General features: G+C 47.2%; 1 protein-coding gene across 1 annotated transcript in view; it reads right to left on the reverse strand.

The window, feature by feature from the left end:
• LOC129704714 (ETS domain-containing protein Elk-1-like) overlaps positions 1 to 18401 on the reverse strand; it is a 49392-nt gene that overhangs the window by 6735 nt on the left and 24256 nt on the right. The window contains exons 2-3 of the mRNA XM_055648022.1: positions 5976 to 6186; positions 1877 to 2590 (exon numbers count right to left, since the gene is read on the reverse strand). Coding sequence (XP_055503997.1) covers positions 1877 to 2590; positions 5976 to 6179 — 918 coding nt within the window. The 5' untranslated portion in view covers positions 6180 to 6186. The remainder of the gene's footprint in view (positions 1 to 1876; positions 2591 to 5975; positions 6187 to 18401) is intronic.

Consider the following 18401-nt stretch of genomic DNA (forward strand, 5'->3'; position numbering starts at 1 on the left):
CCATTGATCATCTCTTTACACTAGTACTCCATATCACATTTTTGCATTACGCATTAGGGGCAATTTTTACAAAGGCCAGTTAGCCTGCAAACCCACACGTTATTGGGATGGAAGAGGGAAGCAGAGCACCTAGAGCTAGCCCATGTGGTCACAGAGAATGTGCAAACTGCACTCAGACAGCACCTGAGGTCAGGATTGAACCCAGGTCTCTGGTGCTGTGAGGTAGCAGTTGTACCAGCTGCGCCACTGTGACACTTACATATCCCAAGTCCTCGTATGCCATAAAACATCTGAACCGACTCCAGGAGAAACGTCTCCCTTGTGAAATTTGGAGGAAATCCACTTTTACGGATTCACCCTCCAATAAAATGGCAGGCATTAACTGTGGGAAGCTGTTACTTAAATAGTGGCAAAAAAAAAACAGTCTTTAATGATCCCCTGATAATCTTTAACTGACTGTGTACATTTTCACAGAGTAGCTTTATCTCCATCTTGTGGCAAAAATAATAACCACAGTTAAAGAGACGTGCTGATTTTTTACCTTGAAATAATTTAACGCAATTGTGGTTTACCAAATGGAGGTGAGTCACGTGACTTTACTAAAAATAGACACAAAGTGCTGGAGTAACTCAGCGTCTCTGGAGAACATGCAGAGGTGGCGTTTTGGGTCGGGTCCCTTCTACATCCAGGTTACCATATAACCATATAACAATTACAGCACGGAAACAGGCCATCTCGGCCCTACAAGTCCATGCCGAACAAATTTTTTTCCCCTTAGTCCCACCTGCCTGCACTCATACCATAACCCTCCATTCCCTTCTCATCCATATGCCTATCCAATTTATTTTTAAATGATACCAATGAACCTGCCTCCACCACTTCCACTGGGAGCTCATTCCACACCGCCACCACCACTCTCTGCGTAAAGAAGTTCCCCCTCATATTACCCCTAAACTTCTGTCCCTTAATTCTGAAGTCATGTCCTCTTGTTTGAATCTTCCCTATTCTCAAAGGGAAAAGCTTGTCCACATCAACTCTGTCTATCCCTCTCATCATTTTAAAGACCTCTATCAGGTCCCCCCTTAACCTTCTGCGCTCCAGAGAATAGACCTAACTTATTCAACCTATCTCTGTAACTTAGTTGTTGAAACCCAGGCAACATTCTAGTAAATCTCCTCTGTACTCTCTCTAGGTTGAAGTGGAGGGGTGGGGGGGGGGGTGAAGACTGTAAGCGGGAAAATAAACAGGATAAATCGGGGCTGGCAACAGGTAACCTCAGACACGGAGGTTCCCTGACAGGCCAATTGTTGACTAGAGATAGAGTAAGTCCAAGTGGGATACATCCTTGCTGGCACTGATTTGTCCTTATTTTTTTCTTGCTTCCAGTTCCCCCCCCCCACTACAATCAGACTAAAGAAGAGTCCCGACCCAAAACGTCACCTATCCATTTTCTCAGAGATGCTGCCTGACCTGCTGAGTAACTCCAGCGCTTTATGTCTATCTTTGGTATAAACCAACACCTGCAGTTCCTTTTTAATATGTTTATTTTGCCTTGCTGGTGACGCTAGTTGAATTATTTACCGAGTCCCATTCCAAGGCACTGTAATATTTTCCTATTCAAGAGTGGCACAGCTGGTAGAGTTGCTGCCTCACAGCGCAAGAGGCCCAGGTTCGATCCTCAGGTGTGCCAGTGTGGAGGTTGCATGTTCTTCCTGTGACTGAGTGGGTTTACCCTGGGTGCTCTCTACCATGTGTGCCACCATTCCTGCTTATGAAAAGTATGATTTATACCAAAGACTACCCGAATGCCGGCGTAAAATGCCGATTATCTTACCGTTAGCTTCATTCTGCTCGAGCTACTGAACGTGCCACGTACCTGAACATGTTGAGTGATCAGAGTCGGCGTGACCGCACTTGTGGCAGGGAAGACCACCGTGTTCAGAAGACCAGGGTTAGTCTTATCCGGAGGAGGACTATTCTGGGCCGTGAGGAGTGTGGCTGGAAGCTCCAGGTCCTTGGGCTTCTTGGGTTTGGGTGGCTGAAGGTTGCCGCTCTTATCCGCCTGCTCCAGACTAGGGCTCGGTGGCCGAGATAAATCGTCAACAACTGGGATGGAATCCACGATGATGCAGTCCAATTCTTCCATCTCCTCCGTCTTCACTTTGGGATCTCCCTGGTGGGGAAGGTCGCCAGAGGTCTCCATTGGAGAGTCGTCGTCAGCCCGAGTCTGAGGTTCCTCCTCTTGCTCATTCATCTCGGGCTCCTCGGCAAGACGCCCAAGCGAATGGACTTTGGTCTCCTGCTCCATGTTGTTGGTGGGGTCATTGGCCTCCCTGGGCCGATGGCTGCCACTCTGCAGCGACTGGATGGTGAAGGTGGAGTAGAGTCCCGAGCGCATGTACTCGTTCCTCGAGGAGATCCTGGTGGTGGCCTTCAGCTGCCGCTGCAAGGACAGGCCCTTGTCGCTGGCCTTGCCCATCGCCCACTCCCCCTCGCCGCCATCGTACCTGTCTGACTCCATCGCCAGGCTGTCCGGCAACGACACAAACTTGTACACAAACTTCTGCCCATTTACTTTCTTGATGATGTTCTGGAAAACAAACAGAAAATATTTTGTCATGGAACTCAATCCTAAGCAAAGATTAAAACAGGTTTTTCACACAGAGAGTGGTGAATCTCTGGAACTCTCTGCCACAGAGGGTAGTTGAGGCCAGTTCATTGGCTATATTTAAGAGGGAGTTAGATGTGGCCCTTGTGGCTAAGGGGATTAGGGGGTATGGAGAGAAGGCAGGTATGGGATACTGAGTTGGATGATCAGCCATGATCATATTGAATGGCAGTGCAGGCTCGAAGCTTATAGTTTAGTTAATAATTTAGTTTATAGTTGATGTCAAGTTTAGTTTATGTTATATAGCATGGAAACAGGCCCTATATAATCGTATATAGCATGGAAGCAGGCCCTTTGGCACATCGAGTCCATGCTAACCATCTATGACCCGGTGGTGGGTATATAGATTGAGCTGCCAGAGGAAATCGTGGAGATAATAGTACATTTACAAAGTCTAAAAGACATTTTTTTCCAAAAAAATAAGCAATTTAGAATTTAAAATGTGCAAACAAAAACTGCGCAAAACTCTTCATTCTCAGTGTCTATACATTCAATAGTGTCGAGTTCAATAGGGTTTGCACTGAGGGGCAGTGAAAAGCTTTTGTTGCGTGCTATCCAGTCAAAGAAAAGACTACATGATTACAATCAACCATCCACAGTGTATAGATAAAGCGTAAAGGATACAACATTTAGCACATGTCTTGTGTACAGCAAGGGAACAACATTCAGCCTACAATGCCTGTGCTGAGCAGGGTGGCATCATGGTGCACCAGTAGATGCCTTCCAGCGCAAGAGACCTGGGTTCGATCCTAACCTCGGGTGCTGTCTGTAAGGAGTTTGCATGTTCTCCCTGTGACCATGTGGGTTTTCTGTGGGTGCTCCGGTTTCCTCCCACATTCAAATGATGTGCAGGCTTGCAGGTTAATTAGCTTCTGTAAATCCCTAGTGTGTAGGATAGAACTAGTGTACGGGTGATCGTTGGTCAGCGCTGACTCGGTGGGCCGAAGGGCCTGTTTCCATGCGATATCTCTGAACTAAACTAACAAAAATGTCTAGACAAACTCTTATCGACTTGCACATAATTCATATCACTCCATTCCCTGCACCTATCCGGCACGCTTTCGTATATCTGTTGTACACCCCCACCCTGTGTAAAAAAAACTTGCACCGCACACTTCCTTTAAACTTTGCCCATCTCATCTCAAGCTATGCCCTCTATTATTTGATATTTCCATGCTGGGAAAAAAGATTCTGCCTGTCTACCCCATCTGTGCCTCTCATAGTTTTATACACTTTTATCAGATCTCACCTCAACCTAATCCAACCTTGGCAACAGAACACTAGTGGACACGTTTGGACATGTTTCCTCAGTGCGCATTTCTGAAATACTGCCTTGATTTTTGCAGTCTCTTTCTTTTCACCGTCAATTTATGAATTATTTTCATATAATTTATGAATCGTTTTTGTGTAATTTCTATATAACTTACATCATTTATATATACCACGGTCATTTATTTAGACGTGTGATTTAGGTGTGGTTTATATATAATTTGTTTTGTGGTGTGAATAATCCATGCATAACCCGTGGATAGTATAATCCATGTATAAACCATGTTTTGATGTTGTCCGAGTCGATGTGCCAGTGATGCTGCTGCTAGCAAGATTATCATTGTACTAGTAACTCACTCTACATGACAATAAAGACACATGGACTCATCTCACCACCCTCTCTTTCCCCACTTTTCATGTTCATACGTCATAGGAGCAGAATTAGGCCATTCGGCCCATCGAGTCTACTCCGCCATTCAATCACGGCTGATCTATCTTTCCCTCTTAACTCCCTCTTTGACGTTCACTCCTCGCTGCTAATCCCACCGCCCCCCTTTGTCTCTCCATATATACGCTGGTACCTCTTTGGAGTAACTCAGCCAGTCAGGCAGATCTCTGGAGAAAAAGAATAGGCGACGTTTCGGGTCTGAAGCCTTTTTCAAATACTGCAGACTGCAATCTGAAGAAGGGTCCCGATCCGAAACGTCACCTATTCCTTTTCTCCAGACATGCTGCCCGACCCACCGAGTTACTCCAACATTTTGTGTCTGACTGTCTGAATTTGGTATAAACCAGCATCTGCAGTTCCATCCTACAAAACTCTTCAGCCCATCTCCCCCTCAACTTCGCACCAGCAGATGTCACTGTTTAATGTCGAGCTTTGCTATTCTCTGTATCTCTGTATCTCTCGTATTCTCCTGCCTAACAACCTCACAGATGTGCGTGTTATTCCTGGCTTCCTGCACGTTCTCAGAATGAATCACCCAGCCATTAGCAGCTCAATGCCTACTCCTAATTCACTCTAACTCCCATTCACCCTTCACCTTTCTGCTTGCTGACTGCATCATGAAGCAGTCCCTCCAATGCAAAATCCTCTTTCACCATTTTCATGGCCCCCTCCCAATTCCCCATCTCTAATCTCCTCCAACACTACATCATCTCGGCTGTCTCCCAAATCGGGCCTCTGGAATATCTTTGATATTAATTGTCCCAACATAGGCAGCTGTTAAGACTCTTGCAGCTTCAGATTTCTACTCACGCCTCCTTTTTTCTCCCCCCTATTTTTCTCCCTCACTCCCTTCTCAACCACCTCTTTCCTCTCTTCTCCCTTTTTTGGACCCGCACCCCGCATCCCATCCCCCTCTCATTCCTCCATCTCACCTCCTCCCTCTTCTCACTCCCCTCTTTCCTCCTTCCTCCGTTTCCAAACCCCCCTTCTCATCCGCCTCTCTTTCCTCCATTCTCCCCCCTTCTTTCTCCACCCACACTCCTCTCCAACAATGGCGAGAGATCCTCTCCAACCCTTCCATCTATTGCTGGCCCTGATTGTTCTGCCCATTCCTTCTCTCCAGAGATGCTGCCTGTCCCACCGAGTTACTCCAGCATTTTGTGTCTACCTTCGATTTAAACCAGCATCTGCAGTTCTTTCCTACACATGATTTGTTCTGGTCTTTCCTTGCCTCCAGTTCCCCCCCCCCTCCCCCCCCATCCATATAGGTTATGGGTATCAAGGTACATTAGACTACTGGTCTTTGTAATACGTGTCATTTCTTCACAGATGAGGTGGGTCAGACATCTTAAATAGAGGTGGGTCAGACATCTCAAAACTCAATTCAAACCAAGTTCCTTTCAAATGGACAATACTCAATTTACTTGTGACAATTCTTTACATTATTTTCAGTCTGATGAAGGGTCCTGACCTGAAACGTCATCTATTCCTTTTCTCCAGAGATGCTGGCTGACCCGCTGAGTTACTTTGTGTGTAAACTGCACTAAGTCCACGTTGACCGTGTCTGTATTACACGCCGAGGACTCTCACCTTTTCATAGTAGTATCTAAGAGCTCGACTCAGCTTGTCGTAGTTCATGTTGGTTTTGTTCTTGCGCATGCCCCACAGTCGCGCCACCTCCTCCGCGTTACGTAGCTTGAACTCCCCATCCTTGGACGTCCAGCAGATGAGATCGTTCTTGTTCTCATCCAAGAGCTGCCGCAGGAATTGCCACAGAGTTATCGAGTTGTCCATCGCTGGGCTGTGGTGAACAAACACAAAAAAACAATCATTGATATCAGTTTCCACTCAAGGCAGAGTACCACTCGAAACAAAAATTACATTTGCAAGTTCCAAAATCTGGTTCAAGTTGGTTGTTCATAAGTTTAAGGAGCAGATTTGGCCCATCAAGTCTGCACTTGCCATTCAATCAGGGCTGGTCTATCTTTCCTTCTCAACCCCATTCTCCTGCTTTCTTGCCATAACCCCTGACACCAGTACTAATCAAGAATCTGTCAATCTGCACCTTAAAATATCCATTGACGTCCTCCGCAGCCTTCTGTGTCAATGAATTCCACAGATTCACCACCCCTCTGATTAAAGACAGCCCCATTCCACTCTATCTCTAAAATAAACTGTGTGTTGTCTAGATCCAGGCACCACAATCTCAAAATAAGGGGTCAGTCCTTTGTGAATGAGTTAAGAAGAAATGTCTTCATCCAGAGGGTTTAGTTTAGTTTAATTTAGAGATTAAGTATGGAAACAGGCCCTTTTGGCCCAACGAGTCCACATCAACCATCGATCACCCATTCGCACTGGTTCTACTAATTCCACTTTCGCATCCACTCCTTACACACTGGAGAAATTTTACAGAGGCCAATTAGCCTATAAACCTGGGATCTTTGGGATGTGGGAGGAAACCGGCGCATCCAGAGGTCACAGGGAGAACGTGCAAATGTCACACAGACAACACCCAAGGGCAGGATTGAATTCGAGTCTCTGATGCTGTGGGGCAGTAAAGGGCCTGTCCCACGAGCTTGCGACTCCATGCGGCAAGCGCGACCTAAAGTGGTCGCTTGAGCCGTACGGCCTCGCGGAGTCAGTCCCACTTCGATCGCCGGAGCCGTATGGAGTTGTGCAGAGCTGGTCCCGACATCGCGCGGGGCTCCGAAAACCTGACCGTGTTCAAAAATTCCGCGCGGGAACGGCCTGCAGCCGCCTCGACACCATACGCACCGCCTCAACGGGCATACACAGCGTCTCGACGCCGTACGTCACACGCAAACTTCACGTCACTCACTCGACCTCCGCGCGGCCCCCGCTTCTGGTTTGGTCGCGCTCGCTGCATGCAGGCGCATGCTGGTGGGACAGGCCCTTAACTCTACCGCTGCTCAACTGGGCCACCGCAGTCATAGAAAACTTCAACTACACATCTACCCTGGCAAGTCCGATGAGAGCTATGGACTTTACAATGAAATCACCTTTCGGAGGTTGATGCTGCGCAGAGGATTCACACTGTGCGCTGAAACAACACACTACTAACTCCTCGAAGTATCTAGGATAGGCGCAAAGTGCTGGAGTAACTCAGCAGTCAGGCAACATCTCTGGAGAGAACAGGTGGGTGACGTTCATGCGGGACCCTTCTTCAGACACTCCTCTTCTTCGGAGACTCTCCAGAGTCTGAAGAAGGGTCCCAACTCCAAATGTCACCTGTCTGAAGAAATGTCTGAAGAAGGGTTTCGGCCCGAAACGTTGCCAATTTCCTTCGCTCCATAGATGCTGCTGCACCCGCTGAGTTTCTCCAGCTTTTTTGTGTACCTTCCAAATGTCACCTATCTGTTTTCTCTGGAGATGCTGCCTGACCCGCTGTGCTACTCCAGCACTTTTGTGTCTATCTTTGGGGTAAACTCGCATCTGCTGTTCCTTTCAACACACCTCGAAGTACCTTGTCAGCTGAGGGAAGTTGAACAGCAGAGGTACAAGGATCCAGCAAAAAAAAAAGATGGAATATATTAAAACACACGTCAAATAAAATAATAGTTTTTCAGTGATCCAACGCACTATAGCACTATGGCAATGTGCGTCAAGCATCATTCAGCGGGTGACACCTTTGGCTCTTGAGTCAATTGATTGTAGGCTCAACTCCCACTCCAGAAGCTTGAAGCAGCTTCACAAAGTGAGGTAACGCAACATTGCAAGGGCTTTGAATGACGAACTGAGTGAGGCCTCAGAAATCACACATGTGGATGGTTAGCATCTGGAAATCCAACAAATGTTGACTGGTACACAAAAATGCTGGGGAAACTCAGCGGGTGCAGCAGCATCTATGGAGCGAAGGAAATAGGCAACGTTTCGGGCCAAAACCCTTCTTCAGACTGATGGGGGGGGGGTTGGTGGGGGGGGGGGGGGGGGAGAAGAAAGGGGAAAAAAATGTTGACTGGGTTTTGAAATCTGTGTGGCACACAACATTGAAGATGGCAAACCGATCGTACCTGTGCTTGGTAGAGCCCCACAAACTCCAATTAGCCCCGCAAACCCGCCCATCTCATGTATAAACTGCAGGGAGACATTCCAACATTGTTTTGAGGGTCTATAGCACCATGGAGGGGGCAGGGCTGAGGGCGCCCTATAGTGGGGAGAGTGTCATACAGTGGGAGGAAGTGTCGTATTCATGGAAGGAAGTGCTGAGGGAGTGCGTACAGTCGGAGGGGAGTGTAGAGAGAGTGTCCTCAGGCCCTGAGAATAGGCCCCTTGATGACAGCTCTCCCGACAATGTCCCCTTGATGACGGGTCCCCTTGACAATTACAACGGGTCCCTTGACGACGATCCCCTTAACGACAGGTCCATGGCAACAAGTCCAAGATAAGGAACTCATTGACAACAGGCCCCACAAAAATTGCCCCTTGACGACGGGTCCCCTCGACGACAGGTCCCAAACAACGAGTCCCACGGGCCTATTCCGTTAGATCATGGTGATCTACACTGAAACATCATCTAAATGGCTTTTGGTGATGATCTTTCAAATCCCAATCCCAAGAACCCAGTAATAAACATTTTCAACTGATACCTCCTGCCTTAGCAACATTTTTTTAACAGGAGAGAATCCCGGATTTCCATAAAATTGTGTGAAGGATGTTTTCTCATTGACAGACCACCTCTTGTCCTATAATTGGGACCCACTTATTCTGGATGGGCCCATGAGGTGGTAAGGTTTTAGTTTATCGTGCCAATGCCTTTTCCAGACCCCACAGGTGACGTGGCCTATAAGGAAGCCTGCGCGGAGCAAGGTCGGAGTACCGAGGTCAGAGTCCCTGGAGGTCGGGCCGAGGTGGACGGGCCATGGGTGGAGGAGCGTGTGAACAAAGAGACCAACATTAGTCCCTTCTGATTTCTGAAGAAGGGCCCTGACGTTTAACATCAGACAGGCCCGCAGTGGGTGCCGGAGGACTCGCTGCCGTGAGCAAAGGGGGACTTAGCGTGGATGGGAGGAGCCGCCGAGAACGAAGAGGGGCCAGGCATGGGGGGGATCACCAAGAGAACAAGAGCTGGCGAGGGGCCACCGCTGAGAACAAAGAGCGACCATTGAATACTTTGTGACTGTCGGCACCCCATACGTGGCGACGATTTGCATACTTTGTGTATGGTGCAAAACAAAGTATTTTACCGTGACATGGCGGGGCTGGTTCGAAGGGCCGAATGGCCTCCTCCTGCACCTATTTTCTATTTTCTATGACATATCACATATGATAATAAAGTATCAATCAATCAATCATGTTGTATCCAACCAGATCAGCCGTTACCATTCTATGATCAATTTAGTGCAAATCTTCCTCGTTGAATTAGTTTAGCCCGTATCATTCTAGTTAGACCTCTCCTTCCCAAAATCTGCTTCCCAGTACAAAATGACCAATATTTAAATTATTTCTAAAAACAAAATAATTTAGTCATTCTCACAACACTGTGCTGCGATCTTGCTGTATGCAAATCAAATTCTGACATTAAAACAGAGTTTATTGCAGGCACAAGCTAACGGTAGATGCTGGTTTACCAAAAAAGATACAAAGTGCTGGAGTGACTGAGTGGTCATACAGTATCTCTGGAGGACATGACTAGGCAACGTTTAGGGTCGGGACTCCTCTCCAGACTCATTGAATTGATTGATTGAAAGACAGCACGGAAACAGTCCATCGATCACCCATTCAGACTATTCCTACCCCTCTTTCGTATTCCACACCCTACACACCAGGGGCAATTTTTTTTTTTTTTTTTTTTTTTTTAATTTATATTTTTATTACAAAAGTATAAACCGCGGCTTATGACACAATACATTTATTGTACAGCTTTCCATTTTAATTTTAACAAAGATGAAATAGAAAAAAGAGAGAAAGAGCAAGAAAGAAAGTGAAAAAGAAAGTGAATGTGTAAGAATAGAACCCCTAAACTACCAAATGAGTGTAATCAAAGAGTGAGGAAGTAAAAATTTAAAAAAAAATAAAAAGACAAAAACGAAAAAAAGAAAAAAAAAGTGTTGATTTACCTGCTTCATTTCTCAGGGGCAATTTACAGAGGGCCAATTAACCTACAAACCCGCACACGTCTTTGCGATGTGGGGGGAAACCGGAGCACCTGGAGGAAACCCACGCAGTCAGAGGCAGTCACTTGCAAACTTCGTACAGCAGCACGCAAGGTGAGGATGGAACCCGGGTCTCTGGCGCTGCTGGGCAGCAGCTCTACCGGATGTGCCACCGTGCCGCCCGTACCGCCAGAGTATTTCGCTGGCCTTACAGGTGCGATTGTGAGGTTCTGAAAGAGTCGTGAACAATCCCGTACAAAACCCAAGTCTTTCCTTTAATTCTCTCCATCTTACCTTCTTACAATGGACCGCCACCCCTCCGACCTTCTGGAGGGCAAATCTATCGAGCCTTCTGTGGCTGGACCCAGTGTGGAACAGGAGGAGGCTCCCAACTGGCAGCTCCCACTACACTGTGCCAGCACCAGACCGGTTTCACAAGCCCGCGCGCGGGAGGTCTCTCTCTGGTCCTTTCTGTGCGGACAGGAAGCAAGGCTAAGGTCCCCTTGTCGAGTGGGGAGAAGTTATCCGAGGCCCGTTTTTAGCAGACGCTGCTGCGGTAAATGTGGGCTGCTAATGTCTGAAGGCCTTGGAAATAAGAGCAGTGTGATTTCCTTTGCCCGAGTCTGCATCACAAACCATCAGCCAGTGAGTGACGCGCAAAACTACACAAAAGCAGTACAAATAAAGCGTTATTAACTACTCCTACAGCAGGATGTCCTTGATGTGAAGTGTTTTTTTTTTTTAATAACACCTTTATCCTAGCATTGTTCAAAACACTGTTCCTTCAATGGCTGTTGCTTTGGCTGTCCATGAAAGTAGATATTTTGCTGTTTGTATTAATGCCGTGTCGGGCCTCAGTTCTCTGGGCACCTCGGTATTTATTTACATCGCATATCCCCCCCCCCGTAAACCAACAACACTCACTGTCCGAGCGAGGGTCGCTGTAAATCAGGCGGTACACTTGCACAAAATAAAACTGTAGGTGGACACAAAATGCTGGAATAACTCAGCGGGTCAGGCAGCATCACTGTAGAAAATGGAGAGGCGATGTTTCGGGTCGGAACCCTTCCTCAGACTGAAAGATAGAGAAGGCCAGAACAAAACAGGGCCGACAACAGATGGGTTTGAGGAAGTGTCTCAACCCGACACGTCACCTATTCCTTTTCTCCAGAGATGCTGCCCGACCCGCTGAGCTACTCCAGCTTTTTATGTCGATCTCCGACAACGGATGACCTCAGGAGGGGTGGCCGGGGAAGATGCGCTAATGACAGGGATACAAGGATGTGAACAGTGGAACTCGTAGGACAGCTACAGACAGAGGGGGAGAGGGTGGGGGGGGGGGGGGGGGGGAGGAATACAGGAGTTACTTGAACCATGTTCTTAAAAGAGTTTTTTTAAAGAGAACTGTGTTTAGGTCACATTGTGAGAACTCCATGGAGAAGGGTCCCAAGCCGAAATGTTACCTAGCTCAAGGGGCTAACGGAATCAAGGGATATGGGGAGAAGGCAGGCGCCGGTTACTGATTGTGGATGATCAGCTACGATCACAATGAATGGCGGTGCTGGCTCGAAGGGCCAAATGGCCTCCTGCACCTATTTTCTATGTTTCTATCCATGTTCTCCAGAAATGCTGCATGACCTGTTGAGCTACTCCAGCACTTTGTGTCTTTTTTTGGAAACCTGCAGTTTCATGTATCCCCAGAAAAGGTTCCTTCTCTTTAGGATGGGAATGATTTTGGAATTACCGATAAAGAACAGGGAGCCGGCTTCAATCCTGACTACAGGCGCTGTCTGTATGGAGTTTGCACGTTCCCCCTGTGACCACGTGGGTTTTCTCTGGCTCCTGCGGTTTCCTCACACACTCCAAAATGTACAGGTTTGTAGGTTAATTGCAAATTGTATCTAGTGTGTAGGATAGTGCTAGTGCATGATCCCTGGCCAGCATGGACTCGGTGGGCTGAAGGGCCTGTTTCAACGCTGTGACTATAAAGTCTACAGTAAACAGTTCAAAGAATCACAATGGAGGCGTGTCCATCTCGAGCCATGGTGGCCATCGTCTCCTCCCTGTGATAACTTCAAGTGAAATCCATGGAGTTGTAACAGCCATTACACAGGATTCCTTCAAAGCTCACCGAAGACTTTGATTTGGTCCACTGTGAAATACTGCAGAGATGGCTCTGCTGAAAGCCATGTCCATCTTACACATAGTAGAAACATGGAAGTGCAGATGCTGGTTTACATAGAAAGACACAGTGCTGGGTTAACTCAGCAGGTCAGGCAGCATCTCTCGAGAACATGGATGGGTGATGTTTTAAGTAGGGGCCCTTCTTCCAAATCTCACTTATCCACATTCTCCAGATACGCTGCCTGGCCCCCTGATTTACTCCAGCGCTTTGTGTCCATCTTTTTTTTCTCAACAGCAAGCAATGAGATACAGAACAGAGCCAATCCCAGTCCACGGAGGGCAGAATCTTTCATCAATATTCCACACGCAAACACTGCAACTCACCTCCAGCAGACTGGACTGACTATTTCGACAGAACTGATAGTGCCACGAGTCACACAGTACACGGACAGGTCCTTTGACCTTCCCCTTCCATTTCGTGCCCCTCTGAAACAAATCCAATATATCAATACTTTGCCAGTAGCCTTCAAAATAATCCTTGTCATAACACACCTTAAATGTTGTGAGAGTCTCTGCCTCCACTCAGACATTCATCCCAACCCCCATCCTGGAGTCCCAGTGACGCAGCTGGTAGAGCCGCTGCTTACAGCGCCAGAGACCCGGGTTCGATCCCGACTTCGGGTGCTGTCTGTGTGGAGTTTGCACTGTCTCCCTGTGACCCGTGGGTTTCCTCTGGGTGCTCTGGTTTCCCCCCACCCCCAAAGACGGCGGATTTGTAGGTCAACTATATTGGATGCAATAGTGGGATAACATGGAGCTAGTGTGAACGGGTGATCGACATCGATTCGGGGGCTGAAGGGCCTATTTCCATGCTGTATATTTCAATCAATCAATTGATCAATCCTGATCCCAAGATACAGCCGAAGAGGTTAGCAACGAGGGCAGAAATACCAACGGCCGCCTGGGAATTGAAGGTGAAAGGAATGTTGGCCTGGGTCCACTCTCTTCACTGTGTGGGAGAATTTTGTAACTCGACCAACTAAGTATAAATGATTCCAACAATGCAGACACTCCCACAAAGCGGGAGCCAGAATAGAGTGGCACGGCCAACTCCTTTCAAAGGTAGGGCTTGTGCAACTGGAGTTTCTTATATACTTGTCATGGATTGCACAGGATTGGCAAGGCCTGTACTTGCTGCTCTGGAAGTAAGTGTTCACTCTACTATTTCAGAGACTACCACATCTGGGCCAGCACAGTGGTATCGTGGTAGAGTTGCTGCCTTACAGCAGCAGAGACCCGGGTTCGATCCTGCTCTCGGGTGGTATCTGGGCGGAATTTGCACGTTCTCTCCGTGACTGCGATCAGGACGATCCAGGAGCCAATCCAACCGTTAAAGTCCATGCAGCTTCTTTGGTTAGTTTAGGTTAGAGATACAGTATGGAAACAGGCCCAATAAAGCTAAAAACCTGTAGTCTTTGGAGTGTGGGAGGAAACCGGAGTACCCGGAAAAAACCCACGCAGTTCACAGGGAGAACATACAAACTCTGTACAGACAGCACCTGTAGTCATTATTTTACCCGGGTCTCTGCCGCTGTGAGACAGCACTCCACCACTGCACCACCGTGCCACTCTCTCCTGATAGCCCTGTCCCACGGTACGAGTTCATTCCAAGAGCTCTCCCGAGTTTAAAAAAATCAAACTCGTGGTAAGCACGGAGAATGAATATAGCGGGTACGTCGGAGCTCGGGGACGTCTCTTAGCGCTAATGGCAGGTACTCGGGAAGACTCGCTAAGGGCAAGTACGCACGGGAAGACACGTGAAGATTTGTCAACATGATCAGCATGTCCACGAGGGTCCCGAGTACCCACGAGTGGCCATTACCGTAAATTTCCGAGATCGAATCAGGGCAAAATCGGGAGAACTCTAGGAATGAACTCGTACCGTGGGAAAGGGGTTTAAGGAAGCAATCCTGGCTGTGTCACTCCCCCTCCACCTGCTGGAATAATTTCTGGTTAACTAGTTGAGTTACAAAAATCCCCCCACTGTGTGTGTGTGTGTGTGTGTGTGTGTGTGTGTGTGTGTGTGTGTGTGTGTGTGTGTGTGTGTGTGTGTGTGTGTGTGTGTGTGTGTGTGTGTGTGTGTGTGTGTGTGTGTGTGTGTGTGTGTGTGTGTGTGTGTGTGTGTGTGTATATTGTGGCTGCAAGCGTGCATGCAGACCCTTACCTACTGCTGCCTTGGATCCTTAAGCGATTGCACTGAGAGGTTAACTCTGCTCAGACCCCACAGTGACTGGTTATATCGAGCCCCACATGTGCACCTGGAGCTCAGTTGCTGGAAACAGATGATATTCTACTGCGAGCCTGTGAGCCAAACAATGTAGCAATGGGGTTCTCACATTCACATGCTTGGGATTGAAGCTATGCACTCCGCTAAGATCTGGAAATCCCCAGTGAAAGTCCCCACCCCTCGCCTTATGTAATCAACTGCTAACCTTCTGCACCAAACCTAGTCAAATTTGTATATTGTGATTCATTTGTAAACTGTACATTCATCCCAAGAAGAGTGAAATCTCGAAACACTTTGACAACTCTGTGGCCACTTTCCTCAGATCGGACTTTACTGGCTTTATCTTGTACTAAATATTATTCACATTATCACGTATCTGTACACTGTGCACAGCTCGAGTCTAGTCATATATTGTCTTTACGCTGACTGGTTAGCCTGCACCAAAAGCTTTTCACGGTGCCTTGGTACACGTGACAATAAACTAAACTCAAACTCAAATTTAGACTTTTTTAGCGATACAGCGCCGAAACAGACCCTTCGGCACACCGAGTCCACGCAGACCAGCGATCATCCTGTACACTAGCACAATCCTACACACGAGGGACAATTTACAATTTACAGAAGCTAATCCAACGTACCTGCTATGTTCATTCTCCGTGCTTACCACGAGTTTGATTTTTTTTAACTCGGGAGAGCTCTTGGAATCAAAATCTGTACGTCTTTGGAGTGTGGGAGCACGCCGGGGAAAACTCACGCGGTCACAGGGGGAACGTACAAACTCCGTACAGACAGCGCCCATAGTCAGCATCGAACCCGGGTCTCTGGCGCTGCAGAGCAACAATGCTACCCCTGCGCTGCCCATCTTTCCCTTTGCTCTACCTATTGTAGTTGAGCATGGCTTGATCGTATTTATACATAGTATTATCTGGTTTGAATGAATAGCATGCAAAACAAAGTTTATCACTGTAGCTTAGTACACGTTACAATAATAACGTGTACTAATAACGTGTACCTATGGTTACAATAATAACGTGTACCTATGGATAACGGAGAGTGTAGCTGTTGGGGAAAAGAGTGGACAATAGCTGAGCCGCAGTGTCGCCTTGACACAGTCCTCCCTTTAGGTAAAGGAAAGAACTGCAGATGCTGGTGTAAACCAAAGATAGGCACAAAAAGTTGTAGTAACTCAGCAGGTCCGGCAGCATCTCTGGAGAAAAGGATTATGTGACATTTCAGGTCTGAAGAAAGGTCTTGTCCCAAAACGTCACCTATTCCTTTTCTCCAGAGATGCAGTCTGGCAATGGAGAAAAGAGTCCGTTATCGACCAGATACTTGAACCTAAGAATGAAACACATCTTATTCCACAACACTTTAGCAGCGGTATCAGAATGATAAGGTCAGGGGCATATCTCAGCCACATGTAATGTGCTAACTTTAACACAAACTTTGCGGTTATCAATAGCCAAGGAGTATTCCATCGCTGCTATCTGGCCACAATAGCCATATCTCTACTAACGTGCTGCTATCATGTAAGGGAAATACTGTCTTGAGGAGATAACTCATTTGGTAGCTCCACTTTCAAACTGAAAGTTGTATGTTCAAGTCGGAGATTGTCATCTGTGGCAATCATGTGGATGAGAACAACATGGCAAGATAGCAAGTTTGCTGATGATACAAATGTGGGTGGTTTTGCAGATAGTGAAGATGGTTGTGAAAAATTGCAGCAGGATCTTGATGGATTGGACAGATGGGCTGAGGAACGGTTGATGGAATTTAATACAGAGTAATGTGAGATGTTGCATTTTGGGAAGTCTAACATGGGCACAGTCTACACAGTGAATGGTAGGCCTCTGGGGAGTGTTGTAGAGCAGAGGGATCTAGGAGTCCAGGTGCATGGTTCCTTGAAGGTGGAGTCACAGGTAGATAGGGTGGTCAAAAAGGCTTTTGGCACTTTGGCCTTCATAAGTCAGTATTGAGTATAGAAGTATAGGAGATCATGTTGCAGTTGTATAAGGTAGACACAAACCCAGCGGGCCAGGCAGCATCTCTGGATGGAAGAAATGGGCGACGTTTCGGGTGGAGACAATTCTTCAGGCTGAGAGTCAATGGAGAGGGAGACACATAGATAAGGAAGGGTAAAGTGTGTGAAAATAACTTCAAAAAAGATGATGATCAAGGAAAACGTAGAAATGTAAATGTATAACATGCTGCCAGAGGAAGTGGTAGAGGTGTGTTAATACGACATCTAAGATATTTGGACAGGTACATGAAGTGGAACGTTTTAGAGGGAGATGGGCAGGTGGGACTAGCTCGGTTGGACAACTTGGTTGGTCGGCATGGGCGAGGTGGGCCAAAGGGCCTGTTTCTATACTGTCTCGCTCGAGGGCTCTAAAGCAGTCATAGCTTTCAGATTGTCACTGCTTTAAGAAAATGAGGGAGAAAACAAACAGGAAACTAAAAGGTCAGTTAACTTGACATTGGCAGTGGGGAAAATGCTAGAGACTATTATAAAGATTGAGATAACAGAGAAAATGTCATCAGGGTTACGCAAATCCTAGAGAGGAAATTGCATCTGATGAACTCACTGGGGGATGGTACTGATAGATAAGGGAAGGCAAAGCATGTCGGGTACTAGGATATTCAGAAAGCCTTTGCTCAAACCCCACACACAGTTTAAAGTGCATGGATTTGTCATTGGTGTACAGGCTTGCAATTGAAAATTGATTGGCAGAGAGGAAGCAGAGAGTTGGAATATTTTTTTTTTATAAGAGCGGCAAGCGGTGACAAGCAAGATACTGTAGAGTGTAGGATGGAAGCACGGATGCTGGTTTACACCGAAGATAGGCACAATATGCTGGAGTAACTCAGTGGGATAGGCTGCTTCTCTGGAGAGAAAGAATGAGTTACGTTTCGGGTTGAGACCCTTCTTCAGACGAAGTTGAGGCAGGTACCAACTGCAACAGCATTTAAAAGACATTCGGACGGGTACATGGATAAGAGAGGATTAGCGGGCCAAACGCGAGTATTTGGGAGTAATTTAGATCGGCATGGTTGACATGGAGGAGATGGGCTGAAGAGCCTGTTTGCCCATGGCACTGAGTGAGCAAACAAAGATTCTACTGGAATTACAGAAGTGTCTGTGGAAGGCTTGCTATCCATTCCCTCCACAGAAGGCAGCACAGTGGCACAGCAGTAGAGTTGCTGCCTTCCAGCACCAGAGTCCCCGGTTCATCCTGACTACGGGTGCCGGCTGTACAGAGTTTTACGGTTTCACTGTGACCATGTGAGTTTTCTCCGGGCAATCCGGTTTCTTCCCACATTCTAAAGGCGCACAGGTTTGTAGGAATTGGCTTTGGTAAAATTGTTAAATAGTCCCTAGTGTATAGGATAGTGCTAGTGTACGGGGAGATCGCTGGTCGGCGCGGACTCGGTGGACAGAAGAGCCTGTTTCCGCGCGGTACCTCTGAAGTCTAAAAGTCTAAAGCCCCTGTT

The sequence above is a fragment of the Leucoraja erinacea genome, chromosome 16 (assembly GCF_028641065.1).
Source record: "Leucoraja erinacea ecotype New England chromosome 16, Leri_hhj_1, whole genome shotgun sequence".
Lineage (NCBI taxonomy): Eukaryota > Metazoa > Chordata > Chondrichthyes > Rajiformes > Rajidae > Leucoraja > Leucoraja erinaceus.